Here is a 23,694-nt window from a genome sequence, read left to right as displayed (position 1 = left end):
GGATTCCAGGATTCTCACTCAGACTTAGGATTTGCTGTTAACAAGTAAAACCCTGCAGTCCTTACTAATGGGATCTTTGCCTGAGAAATCAGTAGGAGGAGATTTGCTTGGTAAGGCAAGGACTGCAGGATTTCGTACTAAGACTGATCACACACCAAACAAACATCCATATGCAAACCAGATCCTTAGTTTCAAAGATGAATTTACAGTGTTTTTATCTGACCTTAAAAATATTGTTCTGTGTGGAGTTGTCAATGCCCAAGTGAAACATTGCCTCTCTGGTCACCTCAAAGCAGTCCTCTGGAAAGCCAAACAGGTGTTGTTAAGAAAAACAAACACACACACGCGCCACCCAACACCACTCTCATCCGTTCAAAAGGACAGTGTCCACAGGACAGCTGACATGTTCAAAGGAGCCTAAGGTGGTTGAGCACCCCTTTGAAAGTACCAGCTGCAAGCACAAGAACATCTGCTTTGCCAAACCAAAAGAGCAGAAGTTATACTATTAATTATACTACTGTCACCGAGTGACTTAATCTTGAGTACAATATTGAGCCTTTGTGGGCCTTAGAGGTTAGGTAGCAAGTTGTTGAAGCAGCCAGAGATCACACAAGGTTTGTAAACTTAGCCTCAGAGAGATGCAGAGGCCCTGGATCAGGATTTGCTATTCTATGCCAAGTACAAATTCTTAACAGTGCAAAATGAAATCTGAACAGAGTCAAAGTCAGGCAGGTGGCTTTGTGAAAATGGAACATAAATCCAATGTACCAGAGCCATAAGTCTCTCTCGAGCGATTTTTCTTCCTTAAGACCATACTCCCGTGGGCCATTAACATTTTACATACAACAGTTAAACCTTTCGTAACAGTCTCAGTTGTCAACTTTAAATCTTACCTTCCAGCGTTCTTTCAGAATTTGGCAGCCAGAAGAAATTGGCACCCTCAGGCAGGTTCCATTCCAGTCTTTCATCCTTTGTGGCACCTTTTGTGATCTTGCAACAAAAACAGAAGAGATTACTGAATCCTAATGTTGTATGAAACATAAATGGCAGAGTGCTGATTAGCAAACTGGGAACACACTTAATGCAATGCTAACACAAGATCCAGAAAACTGAATTAAACCATGAGTAAAAAACTGAACTTTTCTAAACAATAGGAAGTTGCAAGTAGATCTTCTGCCAAATCTAATGGTTCCATCAACTAATGTACTTTAGAAATATCTAGATAGATTAATCTAGCACAAACCTGATAAAAAATATGGAAGTTCCTTTCACGTGGAGCCTGATAAGCAACTCTGGTTTTCTCCAATAGAAATGTTTGGATGGAAGCACTAGTCAGATGTTGTGATCTAGAGAAATAATAAACATGTTAGCATATGCCCTTAAAAACAGAAGTCCTATGCACAGCCTGTTGTCACACAGTATGCAAGGTACCCCTAAACTTTTAATACCGTTTTAAGCTTCTGGTGTCTTTAGTTTATGAAAGATACTACGATAGAGTTCTTAAACTGATTAGCCATGCAAGTGCAGAGTAGTCCATTGGTACAGTCTTCTGGACTGAAAAGCTATCTTGCAAGATAGATGTCCTTTAAGTGTTGACAATGTACTAGGTAAATCCAGGAAACATTAATTCATCCCAATATACCAAGGTACGTTACAAAAAAACCCCACTCCATTCCATGTTCTGTGGAAGACTCGAGACATATATGTTTGCAAGAAGAGAAAGTTGTGAAGGTAAAAAACAAACAAACAAAAAAAAACCCCACCACCACACAGCTTGAGCATTTTACATAACAATCAATACCTGTTTAATTGAAGCTGGATATATTTTCCAAAACGGCTACTGTTGTTATTCCGAAGAGTACATGCATTTCCTGTGAAGTTACCAGGAGTGGGGACACACAAAGCATAATTATTCTCCAATAATGGGGAAACAAAACAAAAACACAGAGCTCATTTTATTTTCTTCTTTTAGGGACACACAAATATATAGGATGATTTGGATGCTGCTTGAGTATTTCAGAGGTGATTTTTTAAAGAGGAATAATGGGGGATAGTGTAGGTTTGTACAAACAAAAACCACAACATACACCAAAAAAAAAAACAACAAAAAAAACCCCCACACACTTACAATATAGTAATGGTTTTGTTTTCCCTTAATTTTTACATTAAAAAAAGGTCTTTACCAAAAGCTTCCATAACAGGGTTGGAGTCCAGCACTCTCTTCTCTATCCTCTCCACTGTTTCATTGCCTTTAGGAGAGGTAGATGATGCAGCAACAGTAGCATAAAATTTCATAAGACATCGGGAAGTCCAAGTCTAAAAAGAGAATCTTGACAATAGGCCTTTGTCTGCTCTCACATTACTAATTAGATGCAAGTCTGACAAGAGCTTTGACTATTGGAAAATAACATTGTGCAGCTAGTGATTGTGTTGAGGAAAGCGATTATTCAAAATTTATGGCACAAGCTTAAGTGCCTTGCTGGATTAGGTTCTTGTAAGAAAAATGAAGCTACAGCTATTCTGAAGCATAGCCAGAATTGACAGCTATTCTGTTAAGCAAAGCTGTATGTGAACTATAGCCGTCTTAAGTGCTTTGCTGAGCAGAGATGGACTGTTGAATCAGGGTCAGAGTTAGAAGCTGAACTCTTCAAATCTTGTGGGTGTTTTGACACGTGGGGCTTACGCTAAATCATATCTACACCTAGCAAAGGGCCAAACTCAGCTATCCTTACCTTGATTTCAATAGGAATTTTATTCTATCAAGAACTACAAATATGGTCCAGAGCGCAGTTTTACTGAGCATGGCCCGTTTGAATCGAACCAGAGTTCATTCCCCTTCTCACCTCCTCCCCCGTACTATAATGGCTTACGGTTGCCTGCTGTATTCTGTACCAATTACATTTATGTTTCTCTCCTCCTTCTTCAAATTAGAGAGCTAGCTGAAATGCTTTGTACCACATTAATGTCTCAGAACATGCTAGCAATGTCAGAACAGTGGCCTGACTAAAAAGGGGAGGCAAAGAAAAAAATCCTATGCTTACCTTTCCAGCACCACTTTCACCACTAACAATTATAGACTGGTTTATTGGTTCAATCTGGCTTTCAACATTTCTGTAGGTCTGTTCAGCCACAGCAAAGATATGAGGTTTCAACTCCTAACAATAAAGAGAGTATATATATTGTTTGGAAAGGAAAACAGGTATGTTTAAAACAAAGCAGATGCGATTACTTAATCCTCACCAGCCCAGTGAGGTAGGGAAATAGAACTGAACAGAAGAAGAATTTGGGCCCAGGAAACAGAAGCAGAAAGATAAGCTATGTAACCTAAGGCCACACAACAAGAATTAGAATGCAGGAGTTTCTGACTCAGCCTCACGCTCAGGTCACTAAATTATTCTGTCTCTTCCTCTACTCGACTTAAGAATTTGAGCACAGAAATATCAACCATCTCTCTCTTCTACATACAGCTCTATCTTAAACTAAAATGCTCAGGTTTGTAAAAAAGCCCTGGCTGAATAAAGCCTAGAGTTTTGCTAGAAGTGGTTCTAACATAGCTGGTTTATTGGTTCAGATTTGGATGACTTTTCATCTCTTTTGCTTTGTAAGAAGAACAGTCCCCACCATTACCTGAGGACGAAGTGCAGCGTGGTACTCTTTCATAAGCTCAGGCGAATAGAGGCGACAGATAGGTTGAAATGGATTTACGGCCACAAGACTGCAGCCAGCATATGTATAAAACACATCTACTGTGTACCTTGCTTGCAGACATTTCAGTACTGAAACAAACATATGTTCTATTAGCAATTATTCAAAACAAATGTGTTTTGTTTTCCCCAGTCTTATTTGTATAAGAAATCTTTAGGCAAATGCTATTTTTTTTTTTGCCTATTCACAGATTGATTTAAATCAGATTTTTACAGAGTCTGAGAATGGTCAAATAAGATAAATTTCTAGCATGTCTACCAGGAATAAATATTCCTTATAGGTTCATTTATTTTCTTAAAAACAAGAATTTAAAGAACATCAAATTTGACTAATTAATTTCTTATGCATTCTCATTATAGAGCTATTCATTATAGAATAGCTGACCACAAGATATGTTGTATGCAGTATTGTTGTAGCCATGTTGGTCCCAGGATATTAGAGGGGCAAGGTGGACAGGGAGTATCTTTTAAATATATTGAAGTTGATCGAATAAAAGATATTACCTCATCCACCTTGTCACAGTATATGTTGACAGTTATTTGTTATGTGAAGTGAAGTAACCTTTCAGGAGAGGCCTCTGATGGCCACAAATACTGACCCGTTGTTGTGGTTACAGGATTAACTTTGGTAAGGTCATCTAAGAGATGCAGTTTATCTTCATCACTCAGAAAAGCTTTAACCTCTTCTTTGAATGAGTCATTGAGTTCATTCTGGATGGCAGGATCTCTCTTTGGGCCATTCACCTGGAAAACAGAGATAAAAGATAACACCAGTAATAGATTGAACACCTAGGTGGACTTTCACCTCTTCAACTGCAGTTTAAAGTCCCTTTCCAGTTTCCAAATTGCGCTTAAATCAAATCTCCTTTGTCTTAGCAAGAAACAAATAACTCAGCACATTTTTACTACTGGTCTGACTTCTCTGCCCAGGAAGTAAGTAAGTGAGTGAGTGTGTGTATATATATATATATCAGTACCTTGGAAGTTGTGTTTCACTCTTTATACATGCTTTAGAAGGTGTTTATTTGATGCATGAGAGATTGTGAACTAATGACACCTTTTAGGGGCTGAATTCATCCCTGGTGTAATTCTGACTCAAGAGGAATGACACCATGGATAAATGTGTCCTTAGATGTATACTTCTTGATATTGGCAACTTTGTGATTCTTTAAGAATCAAGGGATTTTGACTCCTCTGAACATCATATACTGAACACAAGATCTGACTCAAGGAGATGGTTTATTGGTCTTAATGGCTGGTGCCTAGATCATATTAGTTGTCAGAAGTACTAAGGCTAATGGTTGCATTTTCCCCAGGGTTGCATTTTTTTGAGCCAAACATGGTGCTCCACAAGTATGGTTTTGCAATATATATATGTGCCCATCTGGAGAGGCGAATGGAGGGGTTATACTACTTTGTCTGCATCAAACCAGAATTTGGCTCTCCACATATAACTTATTTAAATACTTTAATCTGAGCCTCTGGGCTCCAGCGTCCTTGCAAACACTGTTTGGAAGGTCACTTGTCTGTTAAGCATAATAATGGAAAATATAGCCAGTACACACAGGTTTCAGGTGTGGGGTTGGGGGGGGGGCAATTGCGGATTTTTGCATTCCTTCCTGCAAACATTCTTTCTCCTCGCCCCCAAATTATATAACTATCATTAGCGTTACAAGCTGACGACGTCTTAACGCATTGGTTTTTGTTCATACCAACAAGCTTCTGAATTAGCAAATACAATTTGTTAACTGACCTCAGCAGCATTCAAATGGACAAACAACATCCTCTAAACACCACTTGCACATATGGCTCTGCAGGAATAATATACAAACTAGAATAATAATTCCTCACAATTAATATAGCCACTTGTGGATCTCCAGTCTCTTTCCAGACTGGATATAACTGGATTTAAAGACGTGCACAATTTTATAGCATACCAATAAAAATGTGCTTACCAGTAAAGTTGAATGAGAAGAGAGTAGGTCAAATGTTGACATGAATAATGGTTTTCATTATCATACCATGTATGAGCATTAAGGGACCCAATGAGTTCACAGCTAGACATGCTGAACTACACAAAGCCAACTAGAGCTTTGTTCTTGGTGATTCCCCCATCTGTGGAAAAATATGCATTGTTCTCCCCCTGCCCTCTCATTTGTTTACTGTTTAACGTTTATGGTAGATAAACTGTTGCAAACTCCATTGCAGAGCTGGCTGTACTAAGTCCTGGAAAAGGAAGCTCCTTTTTGCTGGCTTGTATTAGTTAGCCCAACTTCCCTGCATTCAATTTCATCTATTGATATGTATGGCTAAAGGCAAAAATATTCGAGAATAGGATCAACTCTTAAAATGTGCACTTTTTCCTTCTGCCTGAGTTTTGAACAATGTTATTGAAAAATTAATTTGAATGATGATTAAAAATAGTGATAGTCTATTGTAATCTACAATTTCCAGTTGGAGTTGGCTACATCTCTGAATGCAGGCTTACCTAAATTAATGAATTGCCAGTACTCACTTTACTCATTTTATCAGCCATATATAAAAACAATTTTAAGTAACACAGATCAAAACCTTTAACTGATCAGATCTAGTGGCTCGATATTACCCAGAGGTTATTGACAAATTTGTGGAGCAGCTGCAGGGCAAGAAGGGAGGGGGACAGAGGGAGAGAATACTTTAACAGTCTCCTATTGTGGATTACAGTCAATTGAACCTCAGCCCAGCATTATTTCATGACAAAAAGTTTAAATATTGGGGCTTGATTTTACCTGTTTTGGCATATTATTCAGTTGTCTGATGCTGTGTATGGGTGAATTTGTAAAGCTCTATAAACAGGACTCCTAGGTAGCAGAGTTGATACAGTGAAGGCCTTCAGACTGGGGGGACCTTGTTCAAGTCAAAGTGGAGGTCCTAAAAGAAATCAACTTTGTTATTTCAGAAAGAGTAGTGCAAACCATAGAATCCTGTATGGCTTTCCTGGAGAGGAGACTCAAGCCTAAATTCTAGTACGGATTTAATTTTTTTCTCTAGAGAAGCCAGCCTCACCAGACTAAGGAGTTAGTTAACAATGGGTCTAGCTAGCTTATACACGTAGTTACACGAACAATAAAATTACTTGGTTTGCCCTCAGCCAACCAAGTTTAAGCAGCTTAATCTGTAAAGGAAATAATAAAAAAACCAAAACAAAAACAAACAAAAAACACAAACCCACCACTAAAACTCCCAACGTATGAGCTCCACCAAGTCATACTACCAAAGAGGGGGCATAAAATATTTTCAGCCATGGGGTTGAAAGCAGCAAATTGAATGAGTTTTAAGTGTCCTAACTAGGAAACATGCAGAACAAAGAGTTACTTGGTTGTATATGCACTCCTCACTTAGCTTTCAAAAGAATTAGCCTGTTAAATACATTTTTATTTGACTACTTAAACTTATAGAGCCTTACCTATAGAGCCACTGCTTTTGGGCTCATTTAGATGCCAAGTGGCCCATTAATCCTGCCTTCCCCTTTGTTGCTTTAATTGGGTCAAATTCATCCCTAGTGTAATTTTGCAGGTTCATTGACATATGCTAATGATCAGTTTGACCCATCATCATTAAATCACTCAACACCAATAGATGAGTGTCAAATCTAGTCTTGACTATTTCCAGCAATAGAGATTCCACTACCTGTCCTGGCATCTTGTTCCATTGTCCCAAACTATTCTTACAATTCAGTTTGCATTAATATTTTAATGTGTGTTCTCTACAGAAGTGTAGACCTACAGCTACTGTTAGATCACTTCTAATCCATTTCATCCAGCCAGAAGACCAGACAAGAGCTTCCCTCAAAGACACCTCTGTACTGAACTAAGTTGCGGGTGGTATCCTGTCCTTCACCCAAACTTCCCAGTGAACATGAACTTGTTAAGCTCTTAGGATTCCCAGACAGGTTCAGAATCAAGGTCTTTAAAGTTGCAGAATGCTGTGATACCAGACCTAAGTGTCCTATTTTTAACAAATTTTGTATTTCAGTGCAACTTTCATTATGTGTTTAAGTCTCAGAAATCCAGGTGAATAACTTGATTGTATTATGCAGAACCCAATTCAAAAGCATGTGTCATTTTGGCCCTGATCCTCAAAACGTATCTAGAGACCTAGCTTCCATTGATTCAAATAGGAGTTAGGCCCCTCAATGCCTTTGTGGAGCTGGCCTAGGAATTCAAGGTCAACAAATTCAATTCTACTCCCACTGAAAATAATAGGATCTTTGCTGTTTACTTGAGTGGAAGTAGGTTCATGACCTAGCTGAGTACATTATATTCATCTCTTCTAATTCTCTTTGTACTCACTGAAGAAAAAAAAATGAAATAAAGCTTCTTTAGGAAAAAGTTGTGTGAACATTTATTTATTGCAAAATCAGTTACTTGGTTTCTCTTGGATTAAGAGGAGTAAAGCATACTGTACATTCCTCAATATCAAAATAAATTTTGTTTATCTTCATTCCTGCGGTTACATCTGATAGGAAAAGTGAGTGATAGCATCAGTGATGTCAGAGCATTTCTGGATAGGGTGCGACTCTTGAAAATTACATCCTACAGTAAAAACAAGACATACTTGCTCTTTACTGGCTTTATTCTGCTTCCGCTGAAATCAAAGGGAGTGTTCCAATTTACTTCAATTGAAGTAAGCAAAAAGATAGGGCTTAACCTTTCTTGTTCTTATTCTAGTAATGAAAAAGGATTGATTCTCTAGGCTTCAATAACTGTATCTGTTCTACCACACACCCTAAATGGGTGAACTGCTGTGGTTTTAGTTTCATGTAAGCGGTGTTTAAAGATAAGGCTTGTTTAACACAACACTGATCCTTAATTTGAAAGAGCTAGAGAGCAACAGGTTATTAACAGTTATGCATGTAACTGTTATACTCCACTCTGCACTTCTCTACCTCCTTCCAATATTAAAATATGTAAGTGTTTTACAAACTACTGATTTAAATCTTACAAGCTGTTGAAACAGGGCAGGAGAGAACAGCTCCAGTTTACAGATATCAAACAAACTCCTCAAGGTCACACAGCAAATCTGTGACAGAACCAAAAATAGAGTCCAGATCTGACTTCCAATCCCGTATTTTACTTATTAGCCTATAGTTCCATCCAAGCACACCACCAAAACAATAACTTTTCCTGACTACACCGGAGACATCTATTAGCAAAAAGAACAGGAGCACTTGTGGCACCTTAGAGACTAACAAATTTATTTGAGCATAAGCTTTCGTGGGCTACAGCCCACTTCATCGGACGCATAATAAATTTGTTAGTCTCTAAGGTGCCACAGGTACTCCTGTTCTTTTTGCAGATACAGACTAACACAGCTGCTACTCTGAAATCTATTAGCAAGTGATTTTAAAAAAAGGGGAGGGAGTTATCATCATCTTCTGCATTGTGTTTAAAGTTACTTGTTTTCTGCCTTTAATTAATCTCTGAAATAGGTTTTATTTAAAGTTTTCCCTGATTATGTTTATATTCAAAACACACACAATTTAACCTTGACTGACATTATCTCTTTGCAGTCTAGGCATCATAGAGTAGGCTTTGCTAGCATCTAGTTTATTGTTGTCTGTTTATTTTACATAACCTTCCCATAAGCAAAAGGACAACCCCCTCTAATCCAGATGTGCTACCAAAAGACATTTATGAAGGAAACTCCATTTCTATAGTGCCTATATAAAGTTAAAGATATATTTCTGTAGTGCATAAAACAAACTATTTGCAACACTTATCTAATCTACAAATGTATTCTGGATGCTTTATTGTAAAACAGTTAGCCTTATTTTTAATTTAAGGCATTATTGCTTATTTTAAATGATCTTCAGGCTTTCAAGGGCATCCCAAAGACCTTCTGAAGTTGAAAGGTGTTTTTAAATACAGTCAGTGAGTGGTTAATTGTGTGGATTGGGCTGAAATAGAAAGAGTTTACACTCTACACCTCTAGAAAGGTCTATGGCAGGAAAGTTTAAAGTAGATGCCTATACCACCCATCCCTCACACTTCACCAATCTCTTCCTAATCTCAGAATGCGTGAAGTGGAGAAGTGGCGGGAATAAGGGCGAGTTTGTGCCGCTGGGGGAGAGAATTTGACCCAAGCGCTCCGATCATTAGAGATAAGGGGCGGGGGAGAAGGAGCAGATCAGATGTTAAACAGGGGAGAGCGCCGCAGACGTTAAATGGGGGGGGAAGAGAAGAGCTGGAATAAAATAAATATCCCTAATTTAGGACTCACCCGTTCCCCAGGGCGCGGACATGAGGCCGCAATCACGCAGGCAGCCGGGAAGGAGAACGCTGCTGCCGGAGCCGAGCTCGCCACGGCGGGAGGAGCTGAAGCAGCAGGGGCGGAGGCTGCCGTTTGAATCCGGAGAAGAGCTCGGTCCCACGCCCTGGCCGGGCGCCGCCCCGCCCGCAGACGGCTCCCCGAAGGCGAAAGCCTTGGCCTGGCCTGCCCAGCCCAGCGCTTCTCCCGGCCCGACCGATCCCACAGCGGCTAGAAACACGTGGCGCGGAGAACACACGTGTCTCTGCTTACAGCCGCTCTCCCTCCCTCCCTCTGCGGGTTTAAAGGCAGGAGGAAGCGGGTGGGCTGGGAACGGTGCTGGCACCCATCTGTGGAGTAGGGGCTGATGGGGCTTCACAGCAAACCCTTACCCAGGGGTGTTCTCCTGACTCTTTAAATGCAGCCCCTAATGCAGAGATGTTAGCAACGTTTTCTCCCACTTCCTCCTCTCAGACTTGTATGTGCCTGCATGGGTGGTGTACATAAGCTACGGGAGAGGGCATGGGGGTGTTTTGGTTACAACAGGGAAGTGGCAGTGGGGCTTCACTTTGCCTCAGTTTCTCTAGCCGTAAAATGGCGATCCCTGTCCCAGAGAAGGATCATTCGGGAGTCTTCATTCATTAATATTTGCAAAGTGCCTTGATAGTCAACAGTGCCCCCTAGAAGTGCTAAGTAATTTTTATAACCTTTTCCATAGCCTGGCTTTCAAGAAATACCACATTTAAAATGTCATTTCCCACTCCTGCAAAGACTTAAAAGTATATGCTTGCCTCTAGGCATGTGAGCCGTCCCATTTTCTCCAGTAGGCCTGTCACATGCATGAAGTTGCAGGTGGCTTTGCAGGATCAAGACCCTAACTATTGACAGTAATTTAGCATTCAGAACTAAAAACACAAGTATTTTTATTTTAAGTGACAGAGTCCTGTGGCACCTTACAGACTAACAGAAGTATTGGAGCATAAGCTTTCGTGGGTGAATACCCATTTTGTCAGACGCACAAAGTGGGTATGCATCCACCAAATCTTATGCTCCAATACTTCTGTTAGTCTATAAAATGCCACAGGACTCTTTGTTGCTTTTTACAGATCCAGATTAACATGGCTACCCCTCTGATACTTTAAGTGCTTATCTTTAACTCTCACAACTTCAAAATAATTAAAAACAAACAATTTTTCACATAAAATCTAATGCCTAGACCACATGAAACCTCATATGTCAACAATAAAGCTTATTCCATAAACACCCAGGGGGAGGGGAAAAGTTGTTTTAAATGTTCTGCTTATATAAGACACCACCACCTACTCTGGATGGCTTTGGGGGGTCACTGGTGGGGGATAGATGGACCCAAGGACCAAAATGTTCATGGGCAGCCAACAGCAAGATTGGCACTTAGGTGTGTCAAACAGCAGGAAATTATAGGGGATCAGAACTCGGAAGAAAAATTTCCACCCATTTTAAACTGCACAGCAATTCTGGGTTTGTTTGTTTTGTTTTGTTTTTTTGAGCATCAGGCCTGTATCCCATTCTTCTGTTTTGCAGGAAATTAAAGTGTTAAACAGCTCAGTGCAGAACAAAAATTGGGAATGGGGAGGCACTACAGTAGTTTTCTACCTAGGTGTCTCCTCCAAAATGAAATGTTCCAATATTTTGTGAAAACATTGTTTTAGAAGTCATTGTAATGATGGTATATCAATTTACCAAAACAGTAACTGCCAATTCCACCTATGTATACTCATCTGCAATTCCCATTGACATTAAGGAAAGCTGACTTCAATGGAAATTGGAGGTACGTATTTGAGGGTGACATTTGGCCCTACAAAGGCAAGTAAATTGCATCTCTTTGTATTTACAAGCAACTCTCGTATTCTCTACCTTCCCTCCCAACATTTGGAAAGTATAAAAGGGACATTTAAAGAGAAAATTAGGAATGGGTCTTTTAATAACAATGCTTTGCATTTCTACTGAATATCTTGTATCCCAGGATCTTAAAATATTTTACAATATTTAAATAATTAAGCAGCAGAAAATCCTCATGATGTAGATCAATAAACGCCTAGATTGGATTGGAAGAGATTTCTGGAAGAAAAGAGTGGAAAAGTGGTAAATATTTGAGTTGCACATGAAGAGGGATGGTAGAGAGATATTCCACACTTGCACACTCTCTAATCAAAAACATTTTATGTAGTGGCAAATAATCAGGTATTGTCTTTTAGATGAGTAAAATGTAAGGTGTGGCTCCTCCCCCATTTGTTTTTCGTGGTGGCAGCTCTGTACTAAGCAGAGAAGAGGTATATTAGCCCACTGTGTGTTGAATCAGGCAAGGAAGTAAACCAGACTGGTTCCCTTAATGGTGAAAATGTTTGGAGGAAACAGAGTCCTCATTTACCTCCTAGATTTGAATTTTGGCAGGCTACCACCGGAAGTAAAACCAAGCCGCAGCGAGAGAGAGAGTGAAACTAATGGTAGGTTGCAGAGACAGGGAGGAAGAACTTCATTTAACAAGCAAATTCCCTTCTGCACAGAGAAGGCTCATGGTGAGACTCTCCTGCGTAATAAATGTCAAAGTCACCGATGTTATAGAAATTATTAAAATAAAAACCGATATTATTTTTCATATGCTGGCTAATGCCTTAGAGCCCTTCCAAAATTACTTGGTATCTATCACCTCTTGTGGGATGTGACAAAAGTGTAAAGAAATGAAACTACTAGCTGGAACCATTGCTTGAAACAGTCTTTGAACTCATTTTATTGAATTGACTTAATGTTATGTAATGCAATATTTTGGATAATTTATTGCTATTATTTATATAGTGCTATTTATGTACCTGGTACTTTACAGAGAGACAAGAGAGCAGATCGCTGGCCTTAATGTCTTAAAATCTAAATAGACAAAATACAGACAAACTAGGAGGGCAAGGAGTCCAATACGAAAACTGAAGTGATTGATCAGTTGAATTTAGCTGTATCTTGGTATGCTATATATTTGCAATGTTCTTTGTTATGATTTCTGTAGTTTAAATTAAAGAATTATGAGATCAAGTAAGGCCCCAATCCTGCAAACACATGTGCACTTTCTTAACTTTACTGCCATGTGTAGTTCATTTCAAAGGAACTACTCACAAAATTAAAGAGACAGGGTGGCTGAGTTAATATCTTTTATTGCAGTGGTTCTCAATCAGGGGTACGCAGAGGTCTTCCGAGTGGTACATCAATTTATCTATCTATCAATTTATCTATATATTTCCCTAGTTTCACAACAGGCTACATAAAAAGCACTAGGGAAGCCAGTACAAACTAAAATTTCATACGGACAATGATTTGTTTATAATATATAGAGCAGTATACACTGAAATGTAAGTACAATATTTATATTCCAATTGATTTATTTTATAATTATATGGTAAAAATGAGAACATAAGCAATTTTTCAATAATAGTGTGCTGTGACACTTTTGTATTTTTGTCTGATTTTGTAAGGAAATAGTTTTTAAGTGAGGTGTAACTTGCAGGTACACAAGACAAATCAGACTCCTGAAAGGGATATAGTAGTGTGGAAAGGTTGAGAGCCACTGTTTAATTGGACCAACTTCTGTTGGTGAAAGAAACAAGCTTATGAGCTTACACAGAGCTCTTCTTCAGGTCTGGGGAAGGTCCTGAGACCTGAAAAAGAGCTCTGAGTATGGCTCAAAAGCTTATTTTTTTCACCAACAGAAGTCAGTCCAATAAAAGCTTTATCTTATAACTAATATCCTGGGACCAACACGGCTACACCACCACTGCAAACACAGTAATAAAGTTAAACGTATAACGCCTAAGAGAGCAGGGGTGGTGAATTATTACAATATGCTGTGGATGGAGATAGATCTAGTTTCAAAAGTATTTCCAGAGGTAGGGAGACAAGGTGAAGCTGGTAATTTAATACTTAGTCCTGCCATGAGTGCAGGGGACTGGACTAGATAACCTCACAAGAGCCCTTCCAGTTCTAGGATTTATTTCCTAATCCCACGGAGTCATCTTCTAAGAGCATTTGACAACAAGGTTTGTGCTGCAGAAATTTTCTAGGTAAAGAAAAGAGAAAACAGAGGAGACAGAGTATGGTTGCTAAACGTGAAGACTCCAAGAATTTTAGCATGACAGCTGTCACTGTACATCAGTGCCCCTTAAAATATGTTTGATTAAGCTGCTTGAATCTTTTTTTTTAATTGTATAAATGGAAATTTAAACTATTATGTTTGATATGCCTTTTTAAAATCCATTTTCAAAAACTTTTGCTGGGTTTGATCTACTAACTTGAGTTGATGCATGTTGAAATCATTCTGCTTGCCTGGCTTCATCAACTGGTAAACTTTTGAATTTATTATTTAACATTATATGCAAAATTATTGTTAGTGCTTGTGAAAAATTAGGTATTAGTTTAACTGAAATGTTCTGTATGTATCCATAAAACAAGTGAAGCATGGACAGAAGCAATGCTAATTTTCCCACCAATATGCCTCCAGTATAACGTAGGTCCTTCTGAATGCTGCTCCATACAGGCCTATATGGAACAGCCTGCAGAACTGGGGCCTTAAGAAGATACTTTAGTCAGTTTCTATTGTATTTGGTTTCTTCATTGAGAATGGAAACAAAGGTGCAAATTGTGATGATGTTGTTTCTGATGTGGACACTGGGGCCACAATCTTCCAGATTGTTCTGTGTTGGCAAATCACTGCACCTGTGTGGAGTAACTTGCAGGATTGGAGTCTTCTCCATTAAGAACTCCATGAAGGCCACTAGTTTAATGCACACATGCCACCAAACAGCTGTCCAATAGATAGTGACAACTTTTTCTTTTACTGCAGCATATTTAATACCTCTAAATGTATTCTCTAAAATAATAAATACTATGAGAATAGTTACATATATATTTTAACATTTATAACTTTCAGAAAAAAATCCTTTGGTGTAACAAAACTGTGTTTAAAAATATTGCTTCTAAATGTCTTACTATAACAAAGTCTCACTGTAAAATTTGTAATCCTAAACCTTGGTCATAAATCCTGCAGACACTTACACATGTGCTTCACTTTACTACTGTGAGTAGTCCCAAGTTAAGCACATACATAAAAGTTTGCAGGAGTGGGTCTGTTATTGTGCCAGGCTTGGAGGGGGCTTTTATTTTTTGTTTTTATTAACAGATATTTTAAGAATCATTAAAAAACAGCAAGATGGCCAAAACACTTCTTATGACATTGCATCATTTCTTATGGGAAGCATATGCTTTGGGAGGCAAAAAGAATTCACCTGTAACTAAAATTAAGTTGGTACTTATGAAAAATAATTTTTATGTGTCTTGTTTCCATATGTAAAAGGAAGCAGAGCCTAAATTAAACACAAATTTGAAAAACATTCTTGCATTACAAAAATTAATTCTGGTTTACATTTTTATTTGCATAGGAAGAAGAATGTCACAAAAGCTGCTGAAAGAAGCCTTTATCAGTAACTTAAATGGAACGAGTTTGCTGGAAATTTCAATAGGTTTAACTCTAGCGCCACTGTGTATAGCTTGCAGAGGTTTGCTGTTAATTTTGTATAAGCTGCACAATGGAAGATCTTTACGTTCAAGGAAATATCATCTACTACTAGACTTTACAGTGCTAGTAGCTCCTTTTGTGCTCGGCTGTACAATTTTGTCCCCTATCCTCCACCTTTTGCCAATAACTATTGGGGCCTTCTGTGCAGGATTATTCTATAAAATATACAACAGACGAAATCATTATATCAGGACTCCTCCTAAGCAAATCATACATGATTTCCTGAAGACTAGCTTAGAACCAGACTACATTCCATCAATAACTGTGTTTCGTGTTTATGTCAATGTGTTAACTGCAATCAACATTCTAGCAGTGGATTTTCCACAGTATCCCAGACGGTATGCTAAAACTGAGACCTATGGAACAGGAGCTATGGATTTTGGAGTGGGAGCTTTTATTTTTGGTAATGCTCTTGTTTGCCCTGAAGTTAGGCAAAAAACAGGTGTGGTGCAATCCAAATTCTCCTGTCTAGCAAGACAGTTGTTATCTGTTTGGCCTTTAGTTTTTCTTGGTCTGGGACGACTGATCAGTGTTAAAGCTGTAGAGTATCATGAACACTTTTCAGAGTATGGAGTGCACTGGAATTTTTTTTTCACTTTAGCAATTGTGAGAATGACAGCATCACTACTTTTAACTCTATTTCCAACCAACAAATCATGGATTGTTGCTGTGATTCTTGCTGTATTTTATCAGCTTATTCTTGACACTACCCATCTGAAGATGTTTGTTTTATATGGGAGCGATGGCAAAGATACAAGGCTTGGCTTTTTAAATGCTAACAGAGAAGGAGTGTTCTCTCTTTATGGGTATCTGGCTATCTATATGGCTAGTGTACAAGTGGGGTTATATGTGTTAAAGAAGAGAACTTTAGTCAAGGACTGGATTGAAGTAATATGTTTCTTTCTGCTGACAGTTTTTATACTCTTTATATTTCTTCATATGTCTCAAGTTTACGTAGAGCCTGTGTCCCGCAGGATGGCTAATCTGTCTTTTTGCATCTGGATAGTTGCTCAGTGCCTGACATTTTTTATCTGTTTTTTAGTAACTGATCTGATTTTGGTGTTTACAAAACTTCTGGTAAATGGGTCTAGAGTACCTTGCTGTTGGAATTTTACACAACCACCTACTACAAATACAAAGCATGATTCAGAGCCCGCATCTATCAAAAGAGAGAGAAAGTGGCTAAGTATTTGCATAATTAATGCTATTGATAAAAATCAGTTAGTTTTTTTCTTGCTAGCAAATGTTATGACTGGCATAGTGAATATGATGATAGATACAATCCACAGCAATACCTCATTTACCTTATTTGTGCTACACTTGTATATGTTTACTAACTGTTTAATTATGTATATATTGCACGCAAAAAATATATTATTAAAATGCTGGTGACTATTGAAACTACTTGTGTTCTAATACTGCATATCTTAAGTGTACAAGTAAAATTTCTATTTTGTTAAACATTATTGTTAGCCATGCTCAAGTGATTGTTTTAATAGAAAATACAAATTTTGTCTTAGGCTATGGCTACACTTGCAAATTTGCAGTGCTGCAGCAGGGTGTGAAAACACACCCTCTCCAGCGCTGCAATTTGCAGCGCTGCAAAGTGCCAGTGTGGTCAAAGCCCCAGCGCTGGGAGCACGGCTCCCAGCGCTGTACATTATTCCCCACAGGGAGGTGGAGTACGGACAGCGCTCTCTCCCAGCGCTGGCGCTTTGACTACACTTAGCGCTTCAAAGCGCTGCCGCGGCAGCGCTTTGAAGTGCAAGTGTAGCCATAGCCTTTGATTTATTTCTGTGCAAACACACTGGTTTGTAGTATACTGTATATTTATGATTTATATCTAGGCTTGGCAGGATTCAGTTAAAAAAACTGAATTTTTATTTTTATTCTTTATTTATTTTTTCACTTTTATTTGTAAGCATTTTTCCTTCGTTTACCAACTTAAATTTCCAGGTGTGCAAAATTATGGGTTTTAAGCTTTTTTTTATTTTATTTTTATCTTTTTCAATGTTCACAGTTGTGGGAAATTATGGAGATCAGGCATTGGGGAAGGTCAGACAATCATTTAACGACAGTAGACATTGAGATTCAAGAAGTTAAAGCTTCATAGCCATTAATGCACAAATTATCAACATAACATCAGAATATACTAAGTAAATATTCTTAAATCAAACTCTAAGTTTTCAAGCAGCATTTTTCTTACCATGCCTTTCTGTAAATTTCAAATATTATTGATGGAAATATTTTTTTTTTGTTGTTTTGTGTGGTGACAGTGAAATTGACAATTATTGAATTGTCCTTCCTAGCCTAATCCTTCCTAGCCTATTTTTACCAAATGATATCATCACCCAGTGAAATTTATGGGAAATGTAACACTTTTTAAAAAATAAACACCTTATTTGCATGTCTGGATCTCTTTATTTTTAAACATACATTTTAAAGTATTATCAACAAACTATTTATTGACCTTTGTCTTGATCTCGCAAGCACCTGTGCATGAAAGTAACTTTACACATTGAATTCAAAAGGACTATTCACATGTGCAAGTGTTTGTAGGATTGGGGCCATTGTCATAAGAACATAAGAATGGCTGTACCGGGTCAGACCAAAGGTCCATCTAGCCCAGTATCCTGTCTACCGACAGTGGCCAATGCTAGGTGCCCCAGAGGGAGTGAACCTAACAGGCAGTGATCAAGTGATCTCTCTCCTGCCATCCATCTCCACCCTCTGACAAAGAGAGGCTAGGGAAACCAGTCCTTACCCATCCTGGCTAATAGCCATTTATGGACTTAACCACCATGAATGTATCCAGTTCTCTTTTAAACGCTGTTATAGTCCTAGTCTTCACAACCTCCTCAAGTAAGGAGTTCCACAGGTTGACTGTGTGCTGCGTGAAGAAGAACTTCCTTTTATTTGTTTTAAACCTGCTGCCTATTAATTTCATTTGGTGACCCCTAGTTCTTGTATTATGGGAATAAGTAAATAACTTTTCCTTATCCACTTTCTCCACATCACTCATGATTTTATATACCTCTATCATATCCCCTCCCTTAGTCTCCTCTTTTCCAAGCTGAAAAGTCCTAGCCTCTTTAATCTTTCCTCATATGGGACCCTCTCCAAACCCCATACTTTAACAGTTCTTCCTGGATAAGAGGTGAGAAAATAAATATTCTAAATATAGACATATCTACAATTTATCAATTTAAGGCCTTCGTATGAATAAGGTATTAGATGCACATAATTTTATACAGAAGGTAAATTATATTGAATAAATGAATATTTAAAAAACTTTGGTTGCAATTCTGCAAAGATTTAAGCATATGCTTAGTTTTACAGACATTTATAGACCTTTGACTTCAGTGGGAGTAATTACATGTGTAGTTAAGCATGAGCATAATTTTCTGCAGGACTAGGGCCTAAATTTGCGCTCAGTTAGTTACACAGTTATGAATGTAATATAAAAACCTGGATAAAACAAATACAAACACAGATTGGTCCATAAAACAAATACTTACAGATTAATAAAACTTTTCACTGAAAATTCGTGTATATAACACTGCTTTTGGTGGGGGGAGCTTTTTTTCCCCCCTAAATGCTTCCTAATGTGGTGTAACAGCGTATTATAAAAATAGTGATGGGAAAGCTCAGTCTCTTTCATCTTTATTTTAAAAGAAAGGGTGCTCAGTCCCACTCACTGTTCCCTGAAGTCATTATTTTAAATCACAGCTCACTTAGGACTGTACTTTTTCCAGCTGAAATCCTTTCCGTTATGAAGTTTGTTAATTTTCCTTAGCATATAAATCAATTGTCAATTGTGAGGAAAGAAAATTCAGTGGTTTAGGATTTCAGCATGGGACTCAGAAAACCCAGGTTCAATTCCCTCCTTTGCCACAATCTTTTTGTGTGACCTTGGGCAAGTCATTCATATCTCATTTCCCTATCTGTAAACTGCAGATAGTCGTACTTCCCTCTCTCATAGAGATGTGAGGATAACTATATTACAGACTGTAAGGCATTCAGTAATACCTTAGATAGAAATGCAATACAAATGGTAAAAACTTATTTAACAAATCTTTGTTTAGGTTCTTATGAATTAAAGGGTTCATTTCATCCTTACTGCGCTGACTCAATGGACTTATAGTGAAGAGTGTGGCCCAACCCAATAATTGAAATTTGCCAACTAACATAGCAAGTCTCAAAAACTGTTACAAATTAAAATCCCATTCTTTCAATCACATGCATGTAGACAGACTCACCTTGTGCTGTAGAGCTCTGCTTTGTACAATGGGATTCAGGATGGGTGCAGGGTTTTGCCTATGTAAATCCAATTGCAGAATCAGGGCCAAGGACTATATTGATCACCTGGGGTTTGTGTTTATTCTTTTCAGTTGCAAACTATACACTGTTCATCTCTGAATTAGAGAACTTCCTCCACTATCTTTGGGACAACTATACATTTTGGGTCAATGTTATCTTTGGTGTACCCATCATAATAGTTTATAGTAGGGCTGTCAAGCAATTAAAAAAATTAATCACACTGTTAAAGATTAATAGAATACCATTTATTTAAATATTTTTGGATGTTTTATACATTTTCAAATATATTGATTTCAATTACCACACAGACTACCAAGTGTACAGTGCTCACTTTATATTATTTTTATTACAAATATTTGCACAGTAAAAAAGAGTATTTTTCAATTCACTTAATACAAACAATGTAGTGCAATCTCTTTATCATGAAAGTTGAACTTACAAATGTAGAATTATGTACAAAAATATCTGCACTCAAAAACCAAAACAAAGTAAAACTTTAGAGCCTACAAGTCCACTCAGTCCTACTACTTCTTCAGCCAATCGCTAAGACAAGAAGTTTATTTACAACTGGGTCATCATCTGAGATTGCTATAACATGAAATATATGACAGAATGAGGGTAAAACAGAGCAGGAGACATACAATTCTCCTCCAAGGAGTTCAGTAACAAACTGCCCACTGGAACGGTGGTTGAAGCATGAAGGGGCATATGAATGTTTATCACATCTGGCATGTAAATATCTTGCAATGCCAGCTACAACAGTGTCATGCAAACAGCTGTTTGTCCCTGCCAGCAGGTATATGGGATCTTGGGGAACAATTACCACACGGGTGGGGTGCAAAATAAACTTTATTAATAAAATGCAAAAACAGGGAAAATTCAATAGTGAGGGGTATGGGGTTTGTTAAGGTAGACAATTGGGGAGGGGTTTCTTTTTGGTGAACAGTAAGGGGGTTTCAATAGTGGGGTACAACACAGCAGGATACAATACAGTGGGTAACCAACTAACACTGAAGTATAAATGTAACAGGTAGCTAGCGATTTCTATGTAAAAAGGTGTGTCACAGCAGCATATAACCAACTAATAGTTATGGAAAAATATGTTAAATAACAAACAATTTTAGGTAAAATGTGTCACAGTGGTGTAAATGTAGAATGTGAGGGGTATCAGAGAGGAAAAAGTAACCAATGGGGTTTTGTGCTAGACTTCAGCAATACAATTGAGGTTTGGCAGTAGGAGCACAGAGACACAGAGCAAACAGGCTAGGAAGAACAAACAGGCTGCAAGTTTTAAGCAGCAGAGAGAGTGTAACAAGGTAGAAGGACACAGAGAAGCTGGGGGGGGTGCAGTGGGAAGACAGACTTAATTACAATTATACAGAACACAGCAAAATCTTATCTATGATCTAGCTTAACCAAGACTACACAAATTAGCAAGTAACAAAACACAATGCAACAATTCTCTAAGCCTAACTTACAAAGTATAATGCTAAACTTAACTTAAAGGGTGCACCTTATGCTAAGGATAGTTCCAGAGGGCTGAGTGGTGTGTGTCCAGGACACAGCTCCAAAGGGGGGCGGGGGTGACTGCAGCAGTGGATACAGCTGAAAACAGTCCAAGGCAAAGCCCACAGGAGCAGAACTTAGCAGCAGCACAAACTCATTTTCAGTGGCAGAGTGCCACGGGGTTTAAGAGAGAGGTTTTAAAACACAGACCAAGGTTTAGCTTGAGTCTGTGTGCTGGGGAGACAGAGCCAGCAGCTAACATAATAAAATAAAAGTACAGAAAGTTTCACAGAGGGATTCTTACCATCCCCCAAGGCAGCAACAGAGGCAGAAGCAGCAAGAACATCAGAAGGCTCGGTACAGTCTTGATAATCAGGAGATCTCTCAGGCAGCAATTCGTTCTTCGTGGGGGGGGGGGGGGTTCAAAAACGGGGGTACGCTCAAAAATAAAACGAGAGTGGAGAAAGGACCCCCAGAACCACTGGCTGATCAGACCAGGCAGCAATGCAAGAACCTTTCTGAAGTCTGTTCAAAAATGTCTGTTTATAAAGGCAAACCCTGGCAGCTTCCCGCCAGTAACTCTGATTGGCTCCCCCTCTTACAGGTAGGAGAGAAGACAGAGAAAAAAAACCTGCAGGCAGCCACCAAGACATGTTTGGACTAGTCCTGAGCCCAGAGGTATGACTCATGCCCAGGATCTTAAAAACACAATAGGTCTTGCAGCTATGGACAGAGCCTACCCTACACCAAACCCAGGTTTTAACAAGGTGATAACAGGACTAACCCTTTGAACAGGGCAGTGGTCCCACTTAGCACAAGTGGCCATCCCTTTGAGAAGGGCAATGGCTTTTGTTAAACAACTTAAGGGGCCCTCCCTTTGAGAAGGGCAGAGGCCCTGATAAACAACTTAACAGTCAGGGAGGGGCGGCCACAGAGGAGAACAAGAACAAAATGGAGTAAGGGGACAGCTTTAAGAAACAAAATGGAGCTGTAACAGACACTGTTCTCACTTTCTGGAGACATTGTAAATAAGAAATGGGCAGCATTATGTCCCATAAATATAAACTTGTTTGTCTTAACGACTGGCTGAACAGGAAGTAGGACTGAGTGGACTTGTAGGCTCTAAAGTTTTACATTGTTTTGCTTTTTGAGTGCAGTTATGTAACACAAAAATCTACATTTGTAAGTTGCACTTTCACGATAAAGAGATTGCATTATGGCATTTGTATGAGGTGAACTGAAAAATACTATTTATCATTTTTACAGTGCAAATATTTGTAATAAAAAATATAAAGTGAGAACTGTGCGCTATGTATTCTGTGTTGTATTTGAAATCAATATATTTGAAAATAAATTTCAGTTGGTATTTTATTGCTTAACAATGCAATTAAAAGTGTGATTAATCACAATTTTTTAATCACGATTAATTTTTTAATTGTGTGAGTTAACTGTGATTAATTGACAGCCCTAATTTATAATACAATTTTCTGTTAATCATTAGTACATATTTATTTAAAAGGATTCAAGTGTTAGTTTAGGTGGCAATCAAACTAAGGCCTCAGTCATAAACTCAGAGTTACTCACATGTATTAATGTTTGGAGGTTTGGAGCCTAAGGCCCAGATGCTACAATGATTTCTGCCTGAGTGCAGGATAGGGATGTAAATGGATATGATAAAGTTGAATTGTCTGTTGGTACAAGCAACAAACTACATCTAGCATGCTGGGTAAGGTATTTAAATTGCATTTTGTTGAGCAAAGGTTTAGGCCCTGATCCTGCAACTGGTAGAGTGTAGGAGTATGTCTATGCAGGAATAAAAGACCCGAAGTATAGACACAGCTGGCCCAGGTCAGCAAACGTGGACCCTCCTGCTTTGCAGGGTTGCAGAGCTCAGGCTCCAGCCCAAGCCCAAACATCTACACAGCAATACAGTAACTCCTCACTTAATGCTGTAGTTATGTTCCTGAAAAATGCGACTTTAAGCGAAACAATGTTAAGCAAATCCAATTTCCCTATAAGAATGAGTGTAAATAGGGGGAGGGGTTAAGTTCCAGGGAAATTTTTATTTCCAATACAGTACTATAGTTGCGAGGTGCCCCTACCTTACCCCACACAGGCACAGCCCACTGGCACTGGAGACAATGAGGCAGGCAAGGAGGCTGTAGGCTAGGAGAAGCATGTTGTGCAGTAGCAGCGGCAGCTTCCCCTACTCTGTAAGCACCAGGGGCAGGGGGCTCAACCCTCGACCTGCCCACGCCACCCCTTCCTCCAAGCCCCCACCCT

General features: G+C 38.7%; 2 protein-coding genes across 4 annotated transcripts in view; one reads left to right on the top strand and one right to left on the bottom strand.

Annotated features, from left to right (window-relative positions):
- Positions 1 to 10,262, bottom strand: part of MYO19 (myosin XIX) — a 29,921-nt gene extending 19,659 nt beyond the window's left edge. The window contains exons 1-10 of the mRNA XM_044993597.1: positions 9,966 to 10,262; positions 6,473 to 6,614; positions 4,304 to 4,448; positions 3,628 to 3,776; positions 3,042 to 3,155; positions 2,184 to 2,316; positions 1,802 to 1,871; positions 1,244 to 1,346; positions 894 to 990; positions 224 to 300 (exon numbers count right to left, since the gene is read on the bottom strand). Coding sequence (XP_044849532.1) covers positions 224 to 300; positions 894 to 990; positions 1,244 to 1,346; positions 1,802 to 1,871; positions 2,184 to 2,316; positions 3,042 to 3,155; positions 3,628 to 3,776; positions 4,304 to 4,448; positions 6,473 to 6,484 — 900 coding nt within the window. The 5' untranslated portion in view covers positions 6,485 to 6,614; positions 9,966 to 10,262. The remainder of the gene's footprint in view (positions 1 to 223; positions 301 to 893; positions 991 to 1,243; positions 1,347 to 1,801; positions 1,872 to 2,183; positions 2,317 to 3,041; positions 3,156 to 3,627; positions 3,777 to 4,303; positions 4,449 to 6,472; positions 6,615 to 9,965) is intronic.
- A 1,328-nt stretch (positions 10,263 to 11,590) lies between these two features.
- PIGW (phosphatidylinositol glycan anchor biosynthesis class W) lies at positions 11,591 to 17,204 on the top strand. Of its 3 annotated transcripts, none has more exons than XM_044993600.1 (2): positions 11,591 to 11,799; positions 15,449 to 17,204. In XM_044993600.1, the coding sequence occupies exons 1-2, from the start codon at positions 11,787 to 11,789 to the stop codon at positions 16,975 to 16,977; spliced, it is 1,542 nt and encodes a 513-aa protein (XP_044849535.1). In that variant the 5' UTR covers positions 11,591 to 11,786; the 3' UTR covers positions 16,978 to 17,204. The 3 variants fall into 3 exon arrangements, with proteins under 3 accessions (XP_044849535.1, XP_044849534.1, XP_044849533.1); XM_044993599.1 differs by lacking the exon at positions 11,591 to 11,799 and adding an exon at positions 12,370 to 12,475; XM_044993598.1 differs by lacking the exon at positions 11,591 to 11,799 and adding an exon at positions 12,423 to 12,547.
- The last annotated feature ends 6,490 nt before the right edge of the window (positions 17,205 to 23,694 follow it).

This window comes from Mauremys mutica, chromosome 19 (assembly GCF_020497125.1).
Source record: "Mauremys mutica isolate MM-2020 ecotype Southern chromosome 19, ASM2049712v1, whole genome shotgun sequence".
Taxonomy (NCBI): domain Eukaryota; kingdom Metazoa; phylum Chordata; order Testudines; family Geoemydidae; genus Mauremys; species Mauremys mutica.
Note: the sequence above shows the minus strand (reverse complement) of the source record. Positions and strands in the feature narration are given on the sequence as shown.

Excerpts from the sequence above, each read along its gene's own strand:
- PIGW (XM_044993599.1), top strand. The coding sequence starts at position 12,370 with ATGTTTGGAGGAAACAGAGTCCTCATTTACCTCCTAGATTTGAATTTT. Across the intron at positions 12,476-15,448 it reads GAGAGAGAGTGAAACTAATG|GAAGAAGAATGTCACAAAAG; the intron begins GTAGGTTGCAGA and ends TTATTTGCATAG.